At 49.5% G+C, this 18095-nt stretch overlaps 1 protein-coding gene across 4 annotated transcripts; it reads right to left on the bottom strand.

The window, feature by feature from the left end:
* Window positions 1-5783: 5783 nt before the first annotated feature.
* On the bottom strand, window positions 5784-18023 carry Ccdc71 (coiled-coil domain containing 71). 4 transcript variants are annotated; one of them, XM_029543475.1, is made up of 3 exons: window positions 9649-9720; window positions 6494-7472; window positions 5784-6433 (listed from the first exon to the last, which is right to left on the bottom strand). In XM_029543475.1, exons 2-3 carry the CDS (start codon window positions 7418-7420, stop codon window positions 6092-6094), a joined length of 1269 nt encoding a protein of 422 aa, XP_029399335.1. In that variant the 5' UTR covers window positions 7421-7472; window positions 9649-9720; the 3' UTR covers window positions 5784-6091. The 4 variants fall into 4 exon arrangements, with proteins under 4 accessions (XP_029399335.1, XP_029399336.1, XP_029399334.1 ...); XM_029543476.1 differs by having other exon boundaries at window positions 5784-6481; window positions 6542-7472; window positions 9649-9711; XM_029543474.1 differs by lacking the exon at window positions 9649-9720 and adding an exon at window positions 17945-18023 and having other exon boundaries at window positions 5784-7472.
* Between the last annotated feature and the right edge of the window lie 72 nt (window positions 18024-18095).

Genomic DNA, 18095 nt, shown 5'->3' with positions numbered 1-18095 from the left:
AAGATGAAGTCTGAAAACCTGGAGCACACTCTGCCTTCAGGCAGATCGGCAAGCTGGAGAACCACTTGGTGTGAGCCTGTCCCAGGCGGCCTGTCTTGTCTCAGCCTCCTCTGGTTGGCTTGGCAGGTCTGTTTGCTTCAGGCAGCCTTGCTAGCCTGAGCCTGGCTGGTCAGCTTGTCCCAGTGTCTCTAGGCAGTCTTCACTACTTCTATTTGCTCCGGGGGAGGGGACCTAGTGACTTCCATCAGTTTCAAGGACTTCTGGAATTCTTGGGCCAAATGAGCTTCCTGGCAGAACAGAATTTTTCACCTCCCTAGAATATCTTGTATCTTAAGGAGCCTCCCTCGAGAATGAGATGTTTCACTACCTCTTAGAACATCCTGTATCCTAAGGAGCCTCCCTGAATAATGGATTGTCTCCTCCTTCCCTTAGATTGTAAAGTTCACAACAACCACTGTCTCAAGGAGCTTTCCCTCTGAAATGGATTTTATCTTAGAGAAAATTGCTACACAACACATAGCCCTGCGTGGAGTTACAGGGCAATTAAATCACTCAGATAAAGGAGATGATTGGTCCTCAACCTCAAACCTACAGGCCTTGAACTTACCATTAGTTAATTAGGGGGACACTCAAGACACATTTAGAGGTCAGGGAACTGTCTGGGTGGTCTCTGGGATCAGGTCTCAGTCACTGGGTGGGTAAGGAAGCCTTTCTTCATTGTTCCCATGCAGCCTGCTCCAAACTCCTGCAAGTGTTCTGTGGCCGAATCAGCTCAGGTGTCACCTTTGTCAATGACAAGAAGGCAGAGAGCAGCTGGTGGGATGGGTCATCACAGCCTTGCTCACTGTCACCTGCTCCTGTCCTCCTCTTGGCCTCATAGCTACTTCATACCCCATCCCTGCTTCCCAGTATCTTCTGAATCTTTATTTCCTGTCTCTCCCAAGATGCAAGTTTACCCCAGACAATACCAACTCTCCTTCCTTAGGCAGCAGCCAATAGGCTTTCCGTCCTCCCATACAATCCGTTTGGTTCTCACTTCCTGGTTCAAATCTTTCTCTTGGTCTTGTGAACTCTGACCCCTGCCCTATTCTCACCCCCCACCCTTTCTACATACAATTCTTCCTACGTTCTCCACTGGTACAATTGACCTGTGCTCTCCCGCCTCTCTGACAGCTTCCCTGCATAGATCCTGTCCTGCTATTATTTGTTTCCACAAGAAATAGGGCCAAGCACCAAGAACTTCACAGAATCCAAAAAGATGGTGGTGTGCATAGGCAGTGGTACTCGCTTCATTTTCCAAACCCTCAATGTCTTGAGGGCTAATTGTTTCCGGTTGAAAGCAGAAGGGTCTTTGGCAGAACCATCGCCCTCTTGATGTGGGGAATGGCATGGGGCAAGGTGAGGACATCACGACCACTCCGTCCCAAGGATACTCTCCCCCACCCCCTTTCATCACTGTTTTTCTTTTCTGAGACGGTGTTGTATAGCCTAAGCTGGTCTCTAACTTGAGACTCTCTTGCTTGAGTCTCCCTAGTTCTGGGATTATGTGCAAGTCTCCCTCCTCCCTCCTCTCCTTTTGACTTGGTCTTGTGTTTTTGTGCCTGGATGTGTGTACGTGACACACAGGCAATATTGTCCATGCAAGTACATATATGAAGGCCAGGAGCTGACGACAGGATGTCTTCAATTGCTTACTCACCTTACTTTTTAAAAAGATTTATACATGTTGTGAATGTTTTGCTTGCATGTATAGTATATACCATATGCATGCATTGCACTTGGAGGCCAGAGGGAGGCATCAGATCTGTTGGAACTGAGTTACAAGCGGTTGTGAGCTACCCTGTGGGTGCTAAGAACCTAACCCTGGTCCTTTGCAACAGCAGTGAATGCTCTTAACAATAGAGTCATCTCTCAAATTCCCAATCTTATGGTTTTTAAGTTATTTATTTTGGCCATGGTGGTGCATGCCTTTAATCCCAGCACTTGGGAGGCTGAGGCAAGTAATCTCTAGGAATTCAAGGTTAGCCTGGTCTATATAGCAAGCACCAGGTCCTTCAAAGCTACATAATGAGACCCTGTCTCAAAGAGAGAGATGGAGGGCTATATATGTGTTTATGTACACACACACACACACACACACACACACACACACACACTCATCCAACAGTCTTTACGTAGCCCTGGCCATCTTGGAACTCACCAAGTAGACCAGGCTGGCCTTGAACTGATAGAAACCTCCCAGTCTCTTGTCTCCCGAGTGCTGGGATTAAAGGTGTATGCCACCATATCCAGCAAGAGAGATGAGGTTAAACTTTTTTTAAAGATTTATTTATTTATGTATACAAGTACACTGTAGCTGTACAGATGGTTGTGAGCAATCATGTAGTTGCTGGGAATTGAACTCAGGACCTCTGATCACTCCCGCCTCACTTGCTGTGGCCCAAAGATTAATTTATTATTATATGTAAGTACACTGTAGGTGTCTTCAGTCACACCAGAAGAGGGTGTCAGATCTCATTATGGATGGTTGTGAGCCACCATGTGGTTGCTGGGATTTGAACTCAGGACCTTCTGAAGAGTAGTCAGTACTCATAACAGCTGAACCATCTCTCCAGCCCCCGAGGTTAAAACTTTTTAATGTGGGTGCCCATGAAGAGGGAGTCAGATGCCCTGGAGCTGGGTTACACGTGGTGTGAGGCACCTGTGAGCACCAGGAACCAGATTCTGGGCCTGTATTTGTGCGTGAGGGCAGCACATATTCTTAAGTATTGAGCCATTTTTTCCTGCCTCCATCTTAGTTTTTTTTGTTTTGTTTGTTTTTTTGAGACATGGTTTCTCTGTGTTGTCCTGGAACTCACTCTGTAGACCAGGCTGGCCTTGAACTCAGAAATCCGCCTGCCTCTGCCTCCTGAGTGCTGGGATTAAATGCGTGCACCACCACGCCCGGCCATCTTAGTTTTCCAGACAGTTTTCATTGAAGGTAGATTTGTCATTTTGGCCAGAATGGCTGTCCTGCCTCCATCCAGCAGTACCTGGCATTTCCATGAGTTCTGGAGACCTGAACTTAACCCTTCATGCTTGCACGAAAAGAAAATTACCTCCTCGCAGGGTGTGGTGGCACACGCCTTTAATCCCAGCACTCGGGAGGCAGAGGCAGGCGGATTTCTGAGTTCGAGGCCAGCCTGGTCTACAAAGTGAGTTCCAGGACAGCCAGGGCTAAACAGAGAAACCCTGTCTCGAAAAACAAAAAAAAAAACAAAAAAAAAAAGAAAATTACCTCCTAAACCATCTCCCAGCCCAGTCTACTCTTAGTATTTTTCTTGTTGGAAAGCCAGTAAGTGTATCTTCTTATTCATTTATAGGTGTATAGGTGCTGTGAATATTTTTTTTTAAAACAAAACAAAACAAAAACAGAGGGGGCTGGAGAAAGGGCTCAGGAATTAAGAGCACTGACTGCAGCCGGGCGGTGGTGGCGCATGCCTTTAATTCCAGCACTTGGGATGCAGAAGCAGGTGGATTTCTGAGTTCAAGGCCAGCCTGGTCTACAAAGTGAGTTCCAGGACAGCCACGGCTATACAGAGAAACCCTGTCTCGAAAGACAAACAAACAAAAAGAGCACTGACTGCTCTTCCAGAAGTCCTGAGTTCAATTCCCACAACCACATGGTGGTTCACAAACCATCTGTAATGAGAATCCAATGCCGTCTTCTGGTGTGTCTGAAGACAGCCACAGTGTACTCGTATATAAAATCAATCTATTAAAAAAAAAAAACAAACTCACAGAAATGTAAGAATATGCTTTCATTTTAATCCCAGGTATAGGATGTGGGGCTGCTTCAGACTGTCTACAGCAGGTGACTATGATTTGCCTCACGCTATAGCAGGGGCATGATTTTGCCAGCTGAAGGTAGTTTCTGCAATGGTGTGATGTTTGGAATTCTGGGGACTTTTCACAGGGTATATAAATGCTAGGCCCCAAAGGTAGGTTGTTAGCCAAAGTTTGTTAAGTAGTCGTGTGCAAAGAAGAAATTAGATATCCTGATGGCAAACATCAAACTTGTCCCAAGAAACTCAATGCCCCTAGTCAGCAGGGAATTAATACAACTTCGCCCCCTTTTCCTTTTATCCTTTTCTCTCCTATCTAGTGTTAAGGTGTCAAAAGGGTGGAAGAAAAGGAGAACCCACAAACAAAGTTCAGCTACAGAGGTGTTTTACCTGCATGCATGTAACAACAGATCTGCCCAGCGCCCAGTGAAGCCAGACAAGGGTGTTAGATCCTCTAGGACTGGAGTTATAGACAGTTGTAAGCTAACATGTAGGCCCTAGGAATTGAACCCAGGTCCTTTTAGAGCAACTAGTGCTCTTAACCTCTGAGCCATCTCTCCAGCCTGGCCAGTAAGTTTTTTTTTTATTTTTTTTATTTATTTTTCGAGACAGGGTTTCTCTGTTTAGCCCTGGCTGTCCTGGAGCTCACTTTGTAGACCAGGCTGACCTCGAACTCAGAAATCCGCCTGCCTCTGCCTCCCAAGTGCTGGGATTAAAGGCGTGTGCCACCACGCCCAGCCGGCCAATAAGTTTTTAAGGTATTTCACATGATTCATTTGCTTATCAACATCACTGAAGTTCAAGATTCTCAATACCACCTTTTCTCAAAGAACTGATGCTTAATCCAGTTGTGCCACTAGTCTTTTTTTAAAGATTTATTTGTGTCTGCCTGCCTGTGATCATGGATGTGAGACCCCCAGAGATGGACACAGGTGTCAGTGAGCTGCCTTTTGTGGGAGTCACAAAAGGGTCTGCTGGGAAAGCAGCTGAACCCTCTTAACCAATAAGCCACTCACTCCCCTGGCTTGGTATGGCGGCCATGTCTTTAGTTCCAGTGATTGGCCAGAGGCAGTCAGATCTCTTTAGTCTGATGCCAGCCTGGACTACAAAGTTAAGTTCCAGAACAGTCGGGGCTATACAGAGAGACCCTGTCTCAAAAGACAAAAGACAGGCACAGAGGGTCTCCCTATGTGGCTGATACTGACCTCAAACTCATACTCAAGTCCCCAAGTACACGGATTGCATGCCATCCACCTCAGCACCACTTTCCAGCCTGAGCAGCTGCTTCCACTGAGGGCCCAACTTCTCCAAAGCAGAAGTTACCAATGTCCAGTGTGCGTGGGTCACATTAGGGGACATGGTGAGGCTGGACCTGGGAGAAAGATGGAGCCTGTGGAAACCAGCCAGTCTCTGGCTCCATCACCCGTTACCACAGAGAAAATTCTCTGGCAGTAAGGAAGGTTTTGTGGTTCAGGTTCAGATCTTGTCACCAATTTGGAAAACTGAGGTTAGTCACTGTTAAGCAGAAAAGCGGCACTTCAAGCCTCGTATGTTTCCTCCCCCAAGGGAAGCCCAGGCAAAACCTTAAAGCTTGGCCTCTGGAGAGCAACACAACAAAGACTTCCTTCCCTGGCCTAAAAACCTCCTTGGTGCCGGATTTCCCACTGAACTGCAAACAATTTTGAATGAGGCCCATCTGATTCAAAACTGGGACACACAAGGAGAGGTAAGTGGTTCTACCCCTCCCCTCAGGATCTTTCTCAACACATTCACAGAAACCAGCACCTGAATTTTCCCATCTCTCTCCAGAAGCCCGAGAACATCATTCCTTTAATGTCACCCTATCATGTAAATTAATGACCTGCTTCAAGCTACCAGGGCACTCTCTCCAAGCCTTCTCCTAGACTTCTGATAGCCTCTTGCCACTAGCTCCCACACACCAAAAAAAAAAAGAAAATCGATAAATAAGACCATGGAGGGTGAGCAGGGAGACCGCAAGGTGGAAAGGTATAAAACATGATGGACGTGGACATACAATTTGAAGAACAAGTCACAGTGCATTGAGCCATGAGAACACCCCTCCCACAACCCACCCCACCCAAATCCTCAGTTTCTGAAAAGATGTTGGTGACCACAGGGGTCCCAGAGGTACCCAGAATCCAGGAAGCTGCAGAGTCCATGAGCACTGCACGCTGCTGCAGGTCACATATACAGCTCAACTGTTTTCCCAAGTACTGTTGCAAGGACTCAGGATGTTGAATATGGAATCAAAATGGTAGCAATGGCTGGAGCCATACTACAGGAGAGAGATTCACACGAAGGATCTGCTGGGCATACTGTCGGACCTCATCGTCATCTGAGCACTTCCTGTCTACCTTTATGGTCTGGGACTTTCGAGATTTTGCTGTTCCAGGCCCCAGCCACACCTTAGGAGGTCGGGGCAGGCGCCGTGCTCTCTTCTTAGGAGGAAGACCCTTGGTCTCCTCAGCCTTCTTCCTCTTCCGCCCCACAGTCTCAGAGCTGTTTTTCCGGCTTGCCCTTCCAGTTCTGGTCTGAACCGATCCCTTTGGCCTTCCCTTGTGCTTGGTCCGGGCCGCTTTGGCCCTGGCCTGGACCACCTGGTCTTTAGCCTTGTCCCTCACCACAGCGGCCTTGGCCTTGGCCCTGGCCTGGACCACCTGGTCTTTAGCCTTGTCCCTCACCACAGCGGCCTTGGCCTTGGCCCTGACCCTTACTGTCTTGGTCTGGGTTCGAGCCACACTGGCATGAGCGCGAGCAGCTTTGGTCAGGGTTCGAGATGCCTTGGCCCGGACAGATTTGGAGCCCAAGGCAGAGCACCCTTTCCTTTTGGCGCCGTTGCTCTGAGTTCCAGCACCTCGCCGGTGACCAGCCCCAGGGCTTTTGCTAGTCAGATATTTGAGGCCCTTGCTTGTGATTCTTCGGGGTGCTTTGGACTTTGGGTTCCCCGAACCTTTCCTCAGTTTCAGGGGAGATTTTGCAAGTGACAGCTGCAATGACTGTGCCCTGTGCTTAACATCCAAGCAGGGAGTCTTGAGTGGGACCAATGCTTCAAGAACCACAGAGAGCCGCATGGCAGGGTAGACGCCTGGGTAGAGGTGGGCAGGGAAGCCTACTGTTGTACCACTGGTGTTGCTGGCACTTGACTGTTTCAGGGAGCTCAGCAACAGGTTCGTGGTGGCATGCTTGGCTAGGGCTGCTGTGGACCCTTTAGCCAGCCTGCCAGACAGTGGCACAGGGAGCAAGGTGGCCTGGCCTGCAGGGCCCGACACAGCAGCTTTGGGAAGTGATGTGGCAGGTGGGTGGATGGTATGAGCTTGTAGCTTTGTCTGGCTGGGAGGGCTGGCTGTGCATGAGCTATAACCATAGACATCGCCACTTCGAAGAATGGTCGGTTGGAAGCCATCATCTCGCAGACCCTGGAGGAAGGCCACGAGCTGGGCCTCTGTGGCACTGAGATCCTGGCTCATGGGATTAAACACAAGGAGGGCCTCTTCCAGGGCTTTCTTCCCTGCCGTGGAGATACGTGACCATGAGTGCACAGCTTTCTCCTCCACAGGCTGCACTACCATGCTCATGGCATTGGGCACTGCAGGACTGCCTGGGTATCCTCAAACCAGCACTTGGCACCTCCAAAGCAAGAAGAAAAGAGTCGATGAGAATGGTACCAGGATACAGAGCTAAAAAAAAAAAAAAGGGCTGGCAGCTCGAGCCAGGCTCCCTCTCTCTGCAACCGAAGGGCCTGGCCAGAATAAATCTCTCCAGGGTCTCCTGACCATGTCTATTACGTTGGGACATTTCTTTGGGATGCATGCTCAGAAGCACCTCAGACCATCTACCCTACCACCGGGCTTCTATGAGATTTTGATCTAGCTCGTTTTAATGCAATGGCATTTTTCTTTTCTTGCTTTAAGACAAGGTCCCTCATAGGCTAGGCTGGTCTCCAATTCCATATATAGCTGAGGCCAGCCCTGGACCCCAACCCCTCTGTCTCAAGTGCTGGGATTACAGGCAAGTGCTACTATCCATGCTTAGTTGTTTAGGACTCAGGGTCTTACTACACAGACCGGCTGTTCTGGAGTTTTCCACGTAGTCCAAACTGGCCTCAAACTTGGCCTCCTCCTCTTGCAGCCTCCTGTACTACCAGGCCTGGTTTGCTTTTGGTTCTTTTCTTTCCTGGTGTTCTAAATATCTAGACTCAGTCCCAGGAATCTAGGCAAATACCTCAATCCTCAAAGAGCCCAATCCAGAAGTGAAGACACAGCAGTCATTAAAGGTTCTTAGGAGCAGATGGTGTTATTCAAGCCAGCTTCTAACAGGTTAGGGAAGGACTCCTGGAAGCAGTACCATCTACCCATCTGGCTTCGTGCCAACAAAAAAAGGAGCAGGTACAAATGGAGCGAAAAGGGTAACAGCTCCTGCAGAGGCTATCAAGTAAAAAAAGAGTATGGACCATACGGATGAAGGCCAGGCTGTAGCTGAGGAAAACAGACTAAGGCCTTTGAACATAGGCTCAAAGACCCAGACTTACACCACCTGATATCCACCCCCCACCTCTGTTCATCCAGCTGCCAACGTGCCAATGCATGGGGGTGGCTCATCTCCTTACCAGAGTCTATAGACAGGATACTCAATACCTGATTCCTAGCTCTAGTCTTGGAGTTCAAACCCAATATAAGACACCGACACTCCAAAACAAAGGACAGTTGCAAACATCTCTAAGGCAAGCAAGAGACCAGGCTACTGGACCAAGGAGTTCAAGGTTTGAAGACAAAGGACAGGGAAAGATTCCAACTAGGAAGGTAGGCCAAGCGGCCATTAAAGGTCTACACTGTCCTAACCAGTGCTTGAAAGGCAGCAGACCTTAGATTAGCACAGACGCAGCTGTCTGGGACCACTCGCATCGCCCTAGGCCTCCTTAAAGAAGCGAAGGCCGGCACTCACCCCGCACCCCCACGCAGCACCTGAAAGCTTCTTGAGGCAAAAGGTAAACTCCCCAGCTGCACTGGAGCGTTAAAAGATCAGCTGGGACGAGACAGGTCCCCGGAGTCTAGGAGCCCGTCTGTGCGGCCGCTTTGCACAGCTCTAATGGAGCAGACACAGTCTTCCGAATCCCCCAGGGAAAGTGCCCTGGGGCTCTTTGTTTGGAAACATTCTTGGATCCTCAGGTGTCTGAGGCACTTCCCCTCTCCAGAGAATGCTCTCCAAGTACAACCCTTGCACGTGACGTTAGTTCTTTTATTTATTTATTTATGAATGAAGGGGTGGGCTGTGAACTGTAGGACAGAGAGGGACGACCTACCTCCCACCCCAAACCAAGGAGCTCTTCGCCTAGGTCGTTCTGAGCCCATGGGAGGGAGGGAGGGAGGGAGGGAGGGTGCTGCTTCTTGGCTCTCAAGAAGCTTTGTAAACAGAGGCTGCAGCCAGGCCGACTTGCCTTCACACATTCCTCTGGGGCCAGCACAGGAAGTTGACAGAAGACTGGGGGCGGGCGTACTAATCGGGTGGACTGGGATCGGGAGGGCAGATCGGGGCCCGCAGGCGGGGAGACCGCGTCCCCAGGGCCTGAACGGCGACGGGGAGTCGGGGTCGCGGCGGCGGCGAAATATGTAAGGTGGCCCGTGGTGGCCCGACAGGATCCGCACAGCCCCAGGGTGGGGTCCTGGGTGGGGGTGGGGTGTCTCGGCCAAGCCCTGGGAAAATGAGGATCCGCGAAGGGCCGGCCACCCAGTCCCTTCGCCCTGCCGCCCTGTGGCCTCATGGGCCGCCACTCCGCAGCACCGCTAGGCCCGCGGCTCCAACCTACCGGCGCCGCCGCGGGGACCCAGGACGCACCTCTGCGCCGCCTCCGCCGCTCCAACATGGCCGCCTGCTGCGCGCCGGAAGTGCACCGTGCTTCCGCTTCCGGGACCTGGCCCGCCTGGTGACCCTTGACCCCTAGAACTTCCACCCCACCCACCCCGGTCTGGGGGCGGAGCAGGTTGAGTACCAGGGAGGGCTGCCTGGAGGTGGTGGCCTAGGAGGTGACAAGCCCAAATCTATCTGATCCAGTATGGGAGCCTGCGCACATAGATGGCAAAAGTCACAGGAGCCCAATCAGGATTGGATTAAGGGCCATTTTTCTAAAATGTCCTGGTAGTATAGTGTAGGACATCAAGGTGACTCCTGGCAAGGTCTATGCTCTTCTACATCCCAGGACATTACTCGTTCTCTGGCACCTGATCAGAAGGTCAAAAGGGAGTGTGCCTGACAGGGATTATCTCAGGAAAGTCCCCTTGCTTCACCACAAAAGTACTTCCTGAAAGAACAGTAGGCGCTCCTCTCATCCTGAGAATGGGCTTAACCCTGGCACACTGCATGAAAAGCTGGTATATACATGTAGGCGCAAGTAATACACAGTATCCTGGGGCTCTAGATGGCCAGTCTGTAAGTCATAGTACATCAATGTGGTCCTGAATATACTTGCTCAGGTATGTATACACAATGTAGTACCAAGATCTGGCTCAGCCAAAGCACCAATGGCACAAAGTACCACTTTTCAGTGCCCAGAATCCCTATCGGTTGGCAAAGAGATTGCCAACTCAGTCCTACCTATGTCCTGTAGGCAACAGAAGATGGCTGCAGAGCCCTGTCCTCAGCAGTATTCGAGGACACAGGTTAAAATTAACTCTAGGAATGTGAGACCTCAGATGAACGGACAGCATGCTTTCCAAACCCTGTTTTTTTTTTTTTTTTTTTTTTGAGACAGTATATCCCTACATAGCCCTGGATTGCTGGGATCGAAGGTAGCATGTGCCACCATGCCTGGCTTCACAGCTTTAAGGAAAGGTCCCCCTTGTCAGCTGTTTCCTAGTCCAGCTTAGGAGGCATCAGGAAAGCTTTTGTTTCACGGATGAGGGAATGAAGGTATCTGGCCCCGTCTCAGTCTCAGAGTTTGGGATAGGTAGATGAGGGCGTTTGTGCGTGTTTGTGGGAGCTGGATACCAGCCTTCTTCCTCTTTTGTATGACCGAGATCCTTAGCTGTTCTCTGTTTCCCAGCCTATGTAGAGGGATCTGGCACCCTTAAAGATAAGTATCATCTACTCAATACCCAAGGCCTCACTTGATGCCTGTTAACTTCTCAGAGCTTTGGCACCGACAGGAGATTCCTGAGTGTCTTCAGGGTAGTCAAAGTACCCAAGAGGAACCCCAAAATCTGTGGGCAGTCTGGGGTCAGTACCTCCTATCGCTTCTCTTGGTAGAGAAAAAGGGCCTTATGGGCCTCCACCAGGATGAGCCATAACTATGCAAACAGAAGCCACTTCTGTGAAGAGGCAGAGCTCGGTGCCTTCCAGGGATAGTAGCAGGCCAGATGTGCCCTAGAAGGTGATTCCTCTCTTGCATTGTCCAATCCAGAGGTCATAGCAAAATGGAGGACAAGAAGGTTGGGCCATTCTCTCGCTGTTCCTTCTCTCTATGGCTACTGAGGGAATGGTGAAGGTGAGGGCACCTAGCTATCAAAGGGGAGCCTTGGTGCTATGCCTGATGTGGGACTCTCAGGGAACACTTGTCAGAGCACAGCTGTCACTTGACTTGGTTCTTGACAGCTGCTGGCTGTATATCGGTGTAACCCGAGGCAGTAAGGATGAAGTGGGGAGACTCCTGAGGCATTTCCATGGTCCATGCCTTGCTCTCCACTTGACATCTTCCATGGTCATTGGTGAGGTGATGCCACATCCATCTTATCGGAGACAACTGGTGACCAGGTGGGGAAAGATACAGTTTGGGAAAGATTTGCTTAATAGGTTCTACTTTGAAAAGCCAGAGCCATAGGCTGGAGAGATGGCTTAATGGTTAAGAGCACTGACTGCTCTTCCAGAGGTCCTGAGTTCAATTCCCAGCAACTACATGGAGACTCACAACCATCTGATGCCCTCTTCTGGTGTATCTGAAGACAGCTACAGTGTACTCATAGAATAAATAAAATTTAAAAAAAATCTTTAAAAAAAGAAAACAAAAACCAGAGCCAAATCTATTTTGAGGTGTGAGTGAAACTGGATTCCATGCATGCTAGGCCCTCCTGTGTGGGGCAGGGAGTGTGAGTGTGTGTGNTAGGCCCTCCTGTGTGGGGCAGGGAGTGTGAGTGTGTGTGTGGGCTGGTATGTGTGTGTGTGTATGGTGTGTGTGGGGTGTGTGTGTGTGTGTGTGTGTGTGTGTGTGTGTGTGTGTAGGCCAGAGGACGAATTCAGGTGTCACTGTTACTCAAGAGTCATTATCCATTGTTGCTATTTAGAGATAGAGTCTCACTTTGCAGTCCTGACTAGCCTGGAACTCACTGCGTAGACCATAGACCTGAGCTCAGAGAGATCAGTTCTGGATTAAGGGTGTGTACCATCACACTCACACTGGCTGGCCTGGCCTGCAAGCCTCAAGGATTTGCCTGCCTCCACCTCCCCAGGACTGGGATTATCACATGCACCATCTGCCTGGCTTTTTAATTAATTAATTTTTTGAGACAGGGTTTCTCTGTATAGCCCTGGCTGTCCTGGAACTCACTTTGTAGACCAGGCTGGCCTCGAACTCAGAAATCTGCCTGCCTCTGCTTTTTAATAGATTTTGTTGGTGTGTTTTCATTCTTGGTACACCCACAGACATTGAAGATAAGAAATACAAAGGAAAGGACCTGACTGCTCCTAAGGATGGAGGAGGAGAAAGTTTATTGTAGATAAAAGGGAGCTTGTAGGCAGAGACAAGGACATCTGGGAGAACCCAGAGGAGATGTGACCCTGAGCCATGTGGGGAGAGGAGGAGGGGAAGAGAGGGGGAAGAGAGAGGGAAGAGAGGGGAACCAGGTACAGCAGGTGAAAGGGCAAAAGATGAAAGAAGGCAGGCAACCAAGATGGTTGGATTATATAGGCAAGAGCAACCCAGCTGGGGGTGAGGTGGGGCAGGAGGTGTCTAGAAGGCAGACATGCCTTAGTCCCTACCCTGTAACAGATGCTGGGAAACCTGGTAACCAGGTCAACTTTAATAGGTTAAATGAGTACCTCAGTCTTTTGTCCCACGTTTGAAATTTAACACACATCACTGGTGTAGAGAGGTCAAAGGACAACATTTGGGAATGGATCCCATTGTTCTTCTACCTAGTGGTTCTCTGGCATCCAGCCCAGGTTGTCCACCTGGTAGCAGGCACTTTTACCCTTTGAGCCAAGTCACCAGCCTCCTCTCCCCCATATATATCGAGACAAAGTCCTAAGCTAAAACTGGATCTTCTCACCTGCCTCGTCTGGGTTCCACGCCTCTTGCGCTCTGGGGTTGCACGCAGGCTGCATGCCTGGTTTTTATGTGGGCTCTAGAGAATCTCATCTCCAGTTCCAGTGCTTACAGGACCCATGCTTTACCTGCTGAGACTTCTCTACAGTCCTATATCTGAGTTTCTGGTTTCATTTTGTTGTTGTTGTTTTCCATGGCAGGGTTTCTCTGTGTATCCCTGCCAGTCCTAGAACTCACGCTATAGAACTCAGAAATCCGCCTGCCTCTGCCTCCCAAGTGCTGGGATTAAAGGTTTAAGACACCATTGGCCCACTTCATCCCTGGATTTTTAAAAAATGTAGCTTCTAGAGATCTAAGTTCCATCCCCATGTTTGTACCTCAATCACATTACCACCTGAGTTAGCTGTGAAACTCCAGCCTCCCTGTTTTGAAATAGAATCTATCTCACAAAACTGCAGGGTTCAGTCTTGACCTGCTCTCTAAGAAGGGTGAGGTCTTGCAAAAGACTCTAAGAGGCAAGACAAACTGTTGGCAAGGATTCAAGGTCACAAAGGGTGAAACTTTGACAAGTCTGAAAAATCTCACTTGAGAGAGAGACCACAGGCTCCAGTTTTATGTTGTGTGTCAAGATGGTTAATCTTGGTTGTTGACTTGACTGGAAGGAGCTATTATTATTATTATTATTATTATTATTATTATTATTATTATTAGTGTGCGTGTACATGCAGTGTCCATCGAGTCCAAAAGAGGGTATTTGATTCCCTGGACCTGGAGTTACACAGGTGGTTGTGAGCAGCCCAATTCCAGTGCTGGGAACCAAACACAGGTCCTCCAAGAACAGCAAGTACTCTTTTTTTTTTTTTTTTTTTTTGAGACAGGGTTTCTCTGTGTAGCCCTGGCTGTCCTGGAACTCACTTTGTAGACCAGGCTGGCCTCGAACTCAGAAATTCGCCTGCCTTTGCCTCCCAAGAGCTGGGATTAAAGGCGTGTGCCACCACCGCCCGGCGAACAGCGAGTACTCTTAAAGCCATCTCTCCAGCCCCAGTTTTTGTTTTTATTTTTGAGACAGAGTCTCACTAAATGGCCCTGGCTGACCTGGAAGTCCCTGTAGAACAGGCTATCCTCAGACTCAGAGATCTGACTGCCTTTGTCTCCAGAATGCTGGGCTTAAAGGTATGTGCCACCATGGTGGCCCTTGACTGCAAATGGAATCAATTAAGAGATAAATGGCTGGACACACTGTGAGAAAGCACATTTCTAACGTGGATCCTCTTCCTAGTGGCTGCCCAGATGAAAGGAGGTCTGACAGAAACGGTTTTGCTTTTTGCCTTCTTATTTCCATGTGTCTTGCTAGTAAGTTCCTTACACTGTTGCTGCTGCTGCTGCTATTACCACTGCCACCACTGCTATGGGGCCGGGAAACCATGGGATTGAGTGGTGGGTGGTCGGGGAGTCAGTCCAGAGCAAGAGAGGTTCAAGGTGCTCCTGAACCCCAGAAATCTCAGCAGGAGTAGGATTGCCCCTCCCCAACCCTGTGCCCCCACTTTTGCCCCTGGTAGCCAAGTTAAACTTTCTCTCTCCTTATAAGGTCATGTCTAGCAGCAGCTGGAATTCCTTATGCAAATGAAGCACCCCATTGCCCTGGCCCCGGCCAATGATGTACACTCACCCCAAAAGTCCCTACACACCCCTCAAAAGGTCAAGTAGGCTGCGCTTTCCCGATTAAATGAGCTGTCTACTGAGGCTCTCACCCAAGAGTCTATTCTTGTCAAGCTCACACTGCCACCATGGCCTCCACTGCCACCACTGCCTCCAGTGCCACCACTGCCTCCTCTGCCTCCACTGCCTCCTCTGCCTCCTCTGCCACCACTGCCACCACTGCCTCCACTGTCAACCACTGCCTCCACTGCCTCCAGTGCCACCACTGCCTCCACTGTCAACCACTGCCTCCACTGCCTCCAGTGCCACTACTGCCTCTACTGCCTCCACTGCCTCTAGTGCCACCACTGCCTCCAGTGCCACTTCATTCCTTCATGGATATCAGAACCCAGCTTCTTTGGGATTTCAATATGGATGAAAGACTAGTGGTTTCTCCAGGAATCCTTCAGGCCCTTATTGCCAAATTGTGACTCCTGAGGCACCAGACTCCAGGACCGAGTCATCACTGGATTCTCAGCCTGTGGTGAGCATGAAGAGAGACATAATTGTAGCACTCAGACTATATGATGTAAGCCAGTCTATTAAATTCCCTTTTATCCTTTAAATTTTTTTTTAAGATTTATGTGTACACATACTCTTTGCCCATATGTGTACGTGTGTGCCTGTGCATGCCTGATGCCTGCGGAGGTGAGGAAAGGGTTTCAGATCCCAGAACTGTAGTTCAGCCACCATGTGGGTGCTGTGAACCACACCCAGGTCCTCTGAAAGAGCAACCAGTGCTCCCATCCTGCAAACTGTCTTTCTGCTGTCTAAACCCTCTGTAGTTTATATTCGTTCTGTTGGCTTTGTTCCCTGGAGAGATGCCTAGAGATAGAGCTCAATTGGTAGAGTACTTGTCTAGCATGCAAGAAACCCTGAGTTTGCTCCTCATCACAGGTAAACTGGGCAAGGTAATCCCAGCATTTGGGAAGAGAGAATAAGAGAATCAGAAATTCAGTCATCCTTGGCTATGTAGCAAGTTTGAGACTAGCCTGAACTACAGGAGACCTGACTCAAAAAAGAAAAAAAAAAGTTTCCCCGGGGCCTTTAATCCCAGCACTGGGATTGAGGAAGAGGCAGACAACATCTCTCTGTGTTACAGGCTAGTCTGGTCTACAAAGCAAGTTCCAGGACTGCTGCACAGAGAAACCCTGTCTAGAAACAAACAAGAATCACAATTGCTTCAAAAACAATTTGGAGGGGCTGGTGAGATGGCTCAGTGGGTAAGAGCACCCGACTTCCGAAGGTCTGGAGTTCAAATCCCAGCAACCACATGGTGGCTCATAATCATCCGTAACAAGATCTGATGCCCTCTTCTGGAGTGTCTGAAGACAGATACAGTGTACTTACATATAATAAATAAATAAATAAATCTTTTAAAAAAAAAAACAATTTTGAGGAAGATGAGGCAAGAGACTGAGGTGGCAGATAACAAGGCAGTGATATCTGGGGGACAGATGGCTTCAGAATTCAGAGGGAGCAGAAAGAGAGAGCCTTGACTTAGACGGGGAGACATTTAAAAGCAGATGCTTGAAAGTGGTAAACAGTGGGAAAGCAAGCAGAGGGGGCTTAGAACGGGGATAGAGGAGAACATAAGGACACAAGAACATGGGGTACATACCAGAGCCCCAAGTAAGGAGCAGCCCGGGGATGGGAGACGTGGCTCTATTTAGTCATAAAGAAGGGTTCATCCACATTTTGGGCAGTCAGAATTTTGGGCAGGCAAAGGCATTTGTACCCCCAAACAACTTTCAATATATGATCCCTGGGGATGTGAAGGTGGGTTTCTTAGGTCCCCTTGTTCTTGGGAGCAGTAGCAATATAAGGCCCATGTTTCTAATCACCTCCCAGAATCCCCAGGTTGCAGTTACCCACGATGATGACTGATGGCACCTCCTTTATTGGCTGCTTTCCTTGGTCTTCTTGCTACTCCTCTGCGGGTGCTTCCTGGCTTCACCTCCTACACTAACCACACACACTTGTGTCATTGCCTCAAGATCTGCTTTGGGAAAATTAAGCTAAACACTGTACACAAAAGGGTCGGAATCAATGAACAGACGCAGACAAGTGCAGGAGCCGTTCACCCAAGCTCTCCAACTGGAAGCCTCAGCTGATCCGAATGCTCACAAGATAGGCTGAGCCAAAGTGTGAATCAGAGGTAGGTGGGTGCAGCTGGTCTTTGCTACTTTGTGGGTTCTTCCTTTCCCACCCTTCACCACCCCCATCCCCCCCAGTTTCAACCCTTATCACTAGATAGGAGAGAAAGAAGGATAGCGGGGAGAGATAAATAGAGATCTTTGAATCTAATTTCTTTTGACTACTAACAAATTGCAACCATTCCCCTCCCCACAATGGCCAACAATCATCCACCCCCCACCCTCAAACTTATATACCCTCTGAGAAGTACCCAGAATTCCAAACATAACACAATCACAGAAACTATGTGCAGCTGGCAAAACCCTGCTTTTGCTAGAACACAAGCAGATCACAGTCAGCTGCTGGGAAGCAGCCCCGTATCGCCACACCTGGGATTAAAACAAAAACATAGTCCTATAGAATTTCTCTGATGTTTAAAGAAATCAAAATTTCAAATTCTCACTCCGGGGGGGGGGTCTTTGTCACACCAGTTTGCTATCCCATGACCACAGAGTTGGCTAGAGGTGAGCTCTGTACCCTGAAGATGAACAGTCACCCAACCTCAGAGTAGTAATAGTAACCCCAGAGCATCAGGCAGAGCATTAGGCAGAGACTCCTGGCATCTGGCTGATTGTGCACATCCACTGCTCGGATCGAAGCAAAAATAACCTACTTTTCTATAAAGAAGGTCTAGATAGGCCCCAAGGCTAGTACAGTCTGCCCCTCCACCCTACATCCAGCTAGTCTCAATGTACACTATGGGATCTATTCTGTGTCCGGCTTTGTGTCGTGGTTAGGACAGCTCGGCCCGGCTCCCCAATCAGAGGCCCAGGCTACAGCCCTAGTGGCCTCTAGGGGGCGCCGCTGGGAAGCTTGTGGTTGGGCACCTCCAAGCTCAGTTGTGATGGGCGGGCTCCGACCCCTAAAGGCCCCAGGTTCCACTGGCTAGCCCCTGGCTGATTGCACCCAGAGTGGATCCGACTCAGAACGACACCCGCCTCCGATCCCACCATACCGGTGATGTTGTTGCTCGCCGCTGCCTCATTTCTATCATCGCCCCAGGTAGAGCCCTAAATCCTGGCCGGCCGGATGTCCATATGCCTGTCTGTTCATTCTGGGTGACCGTGGATCGGTGCGCCCTACTCCTGCCGTGGCATGTGCAGAGT

Source organism: Mus pahari, chromosome 10, assembly GCF_900095145.1.
Source record: "Mus pahari chromosome 10, PAHARI_EIJ_v1.1, whole genome shotgun sequence".
In the NCBI taxonomy this organism is placed as follows: Eukaryota; Metazoa; Chordata; class Mammalia; order Rodentia; family Muridae; genus Mus; species Mus pahari.
Note: the sequence above shows the minus strand (reverse complement) of the source record. Positions and strands in the feature narration are given on the sequence as shown.

Excerpts from the sequence above, each read along its gene's own strand:
- Ccdc71 (XM_029543474.1), bottom strand. The coding sequence starts at position 7,420 with ATGAGCATGGTAGTGCAGCCTGTGGAGGAGAAAGCTGTGCACTCATGG.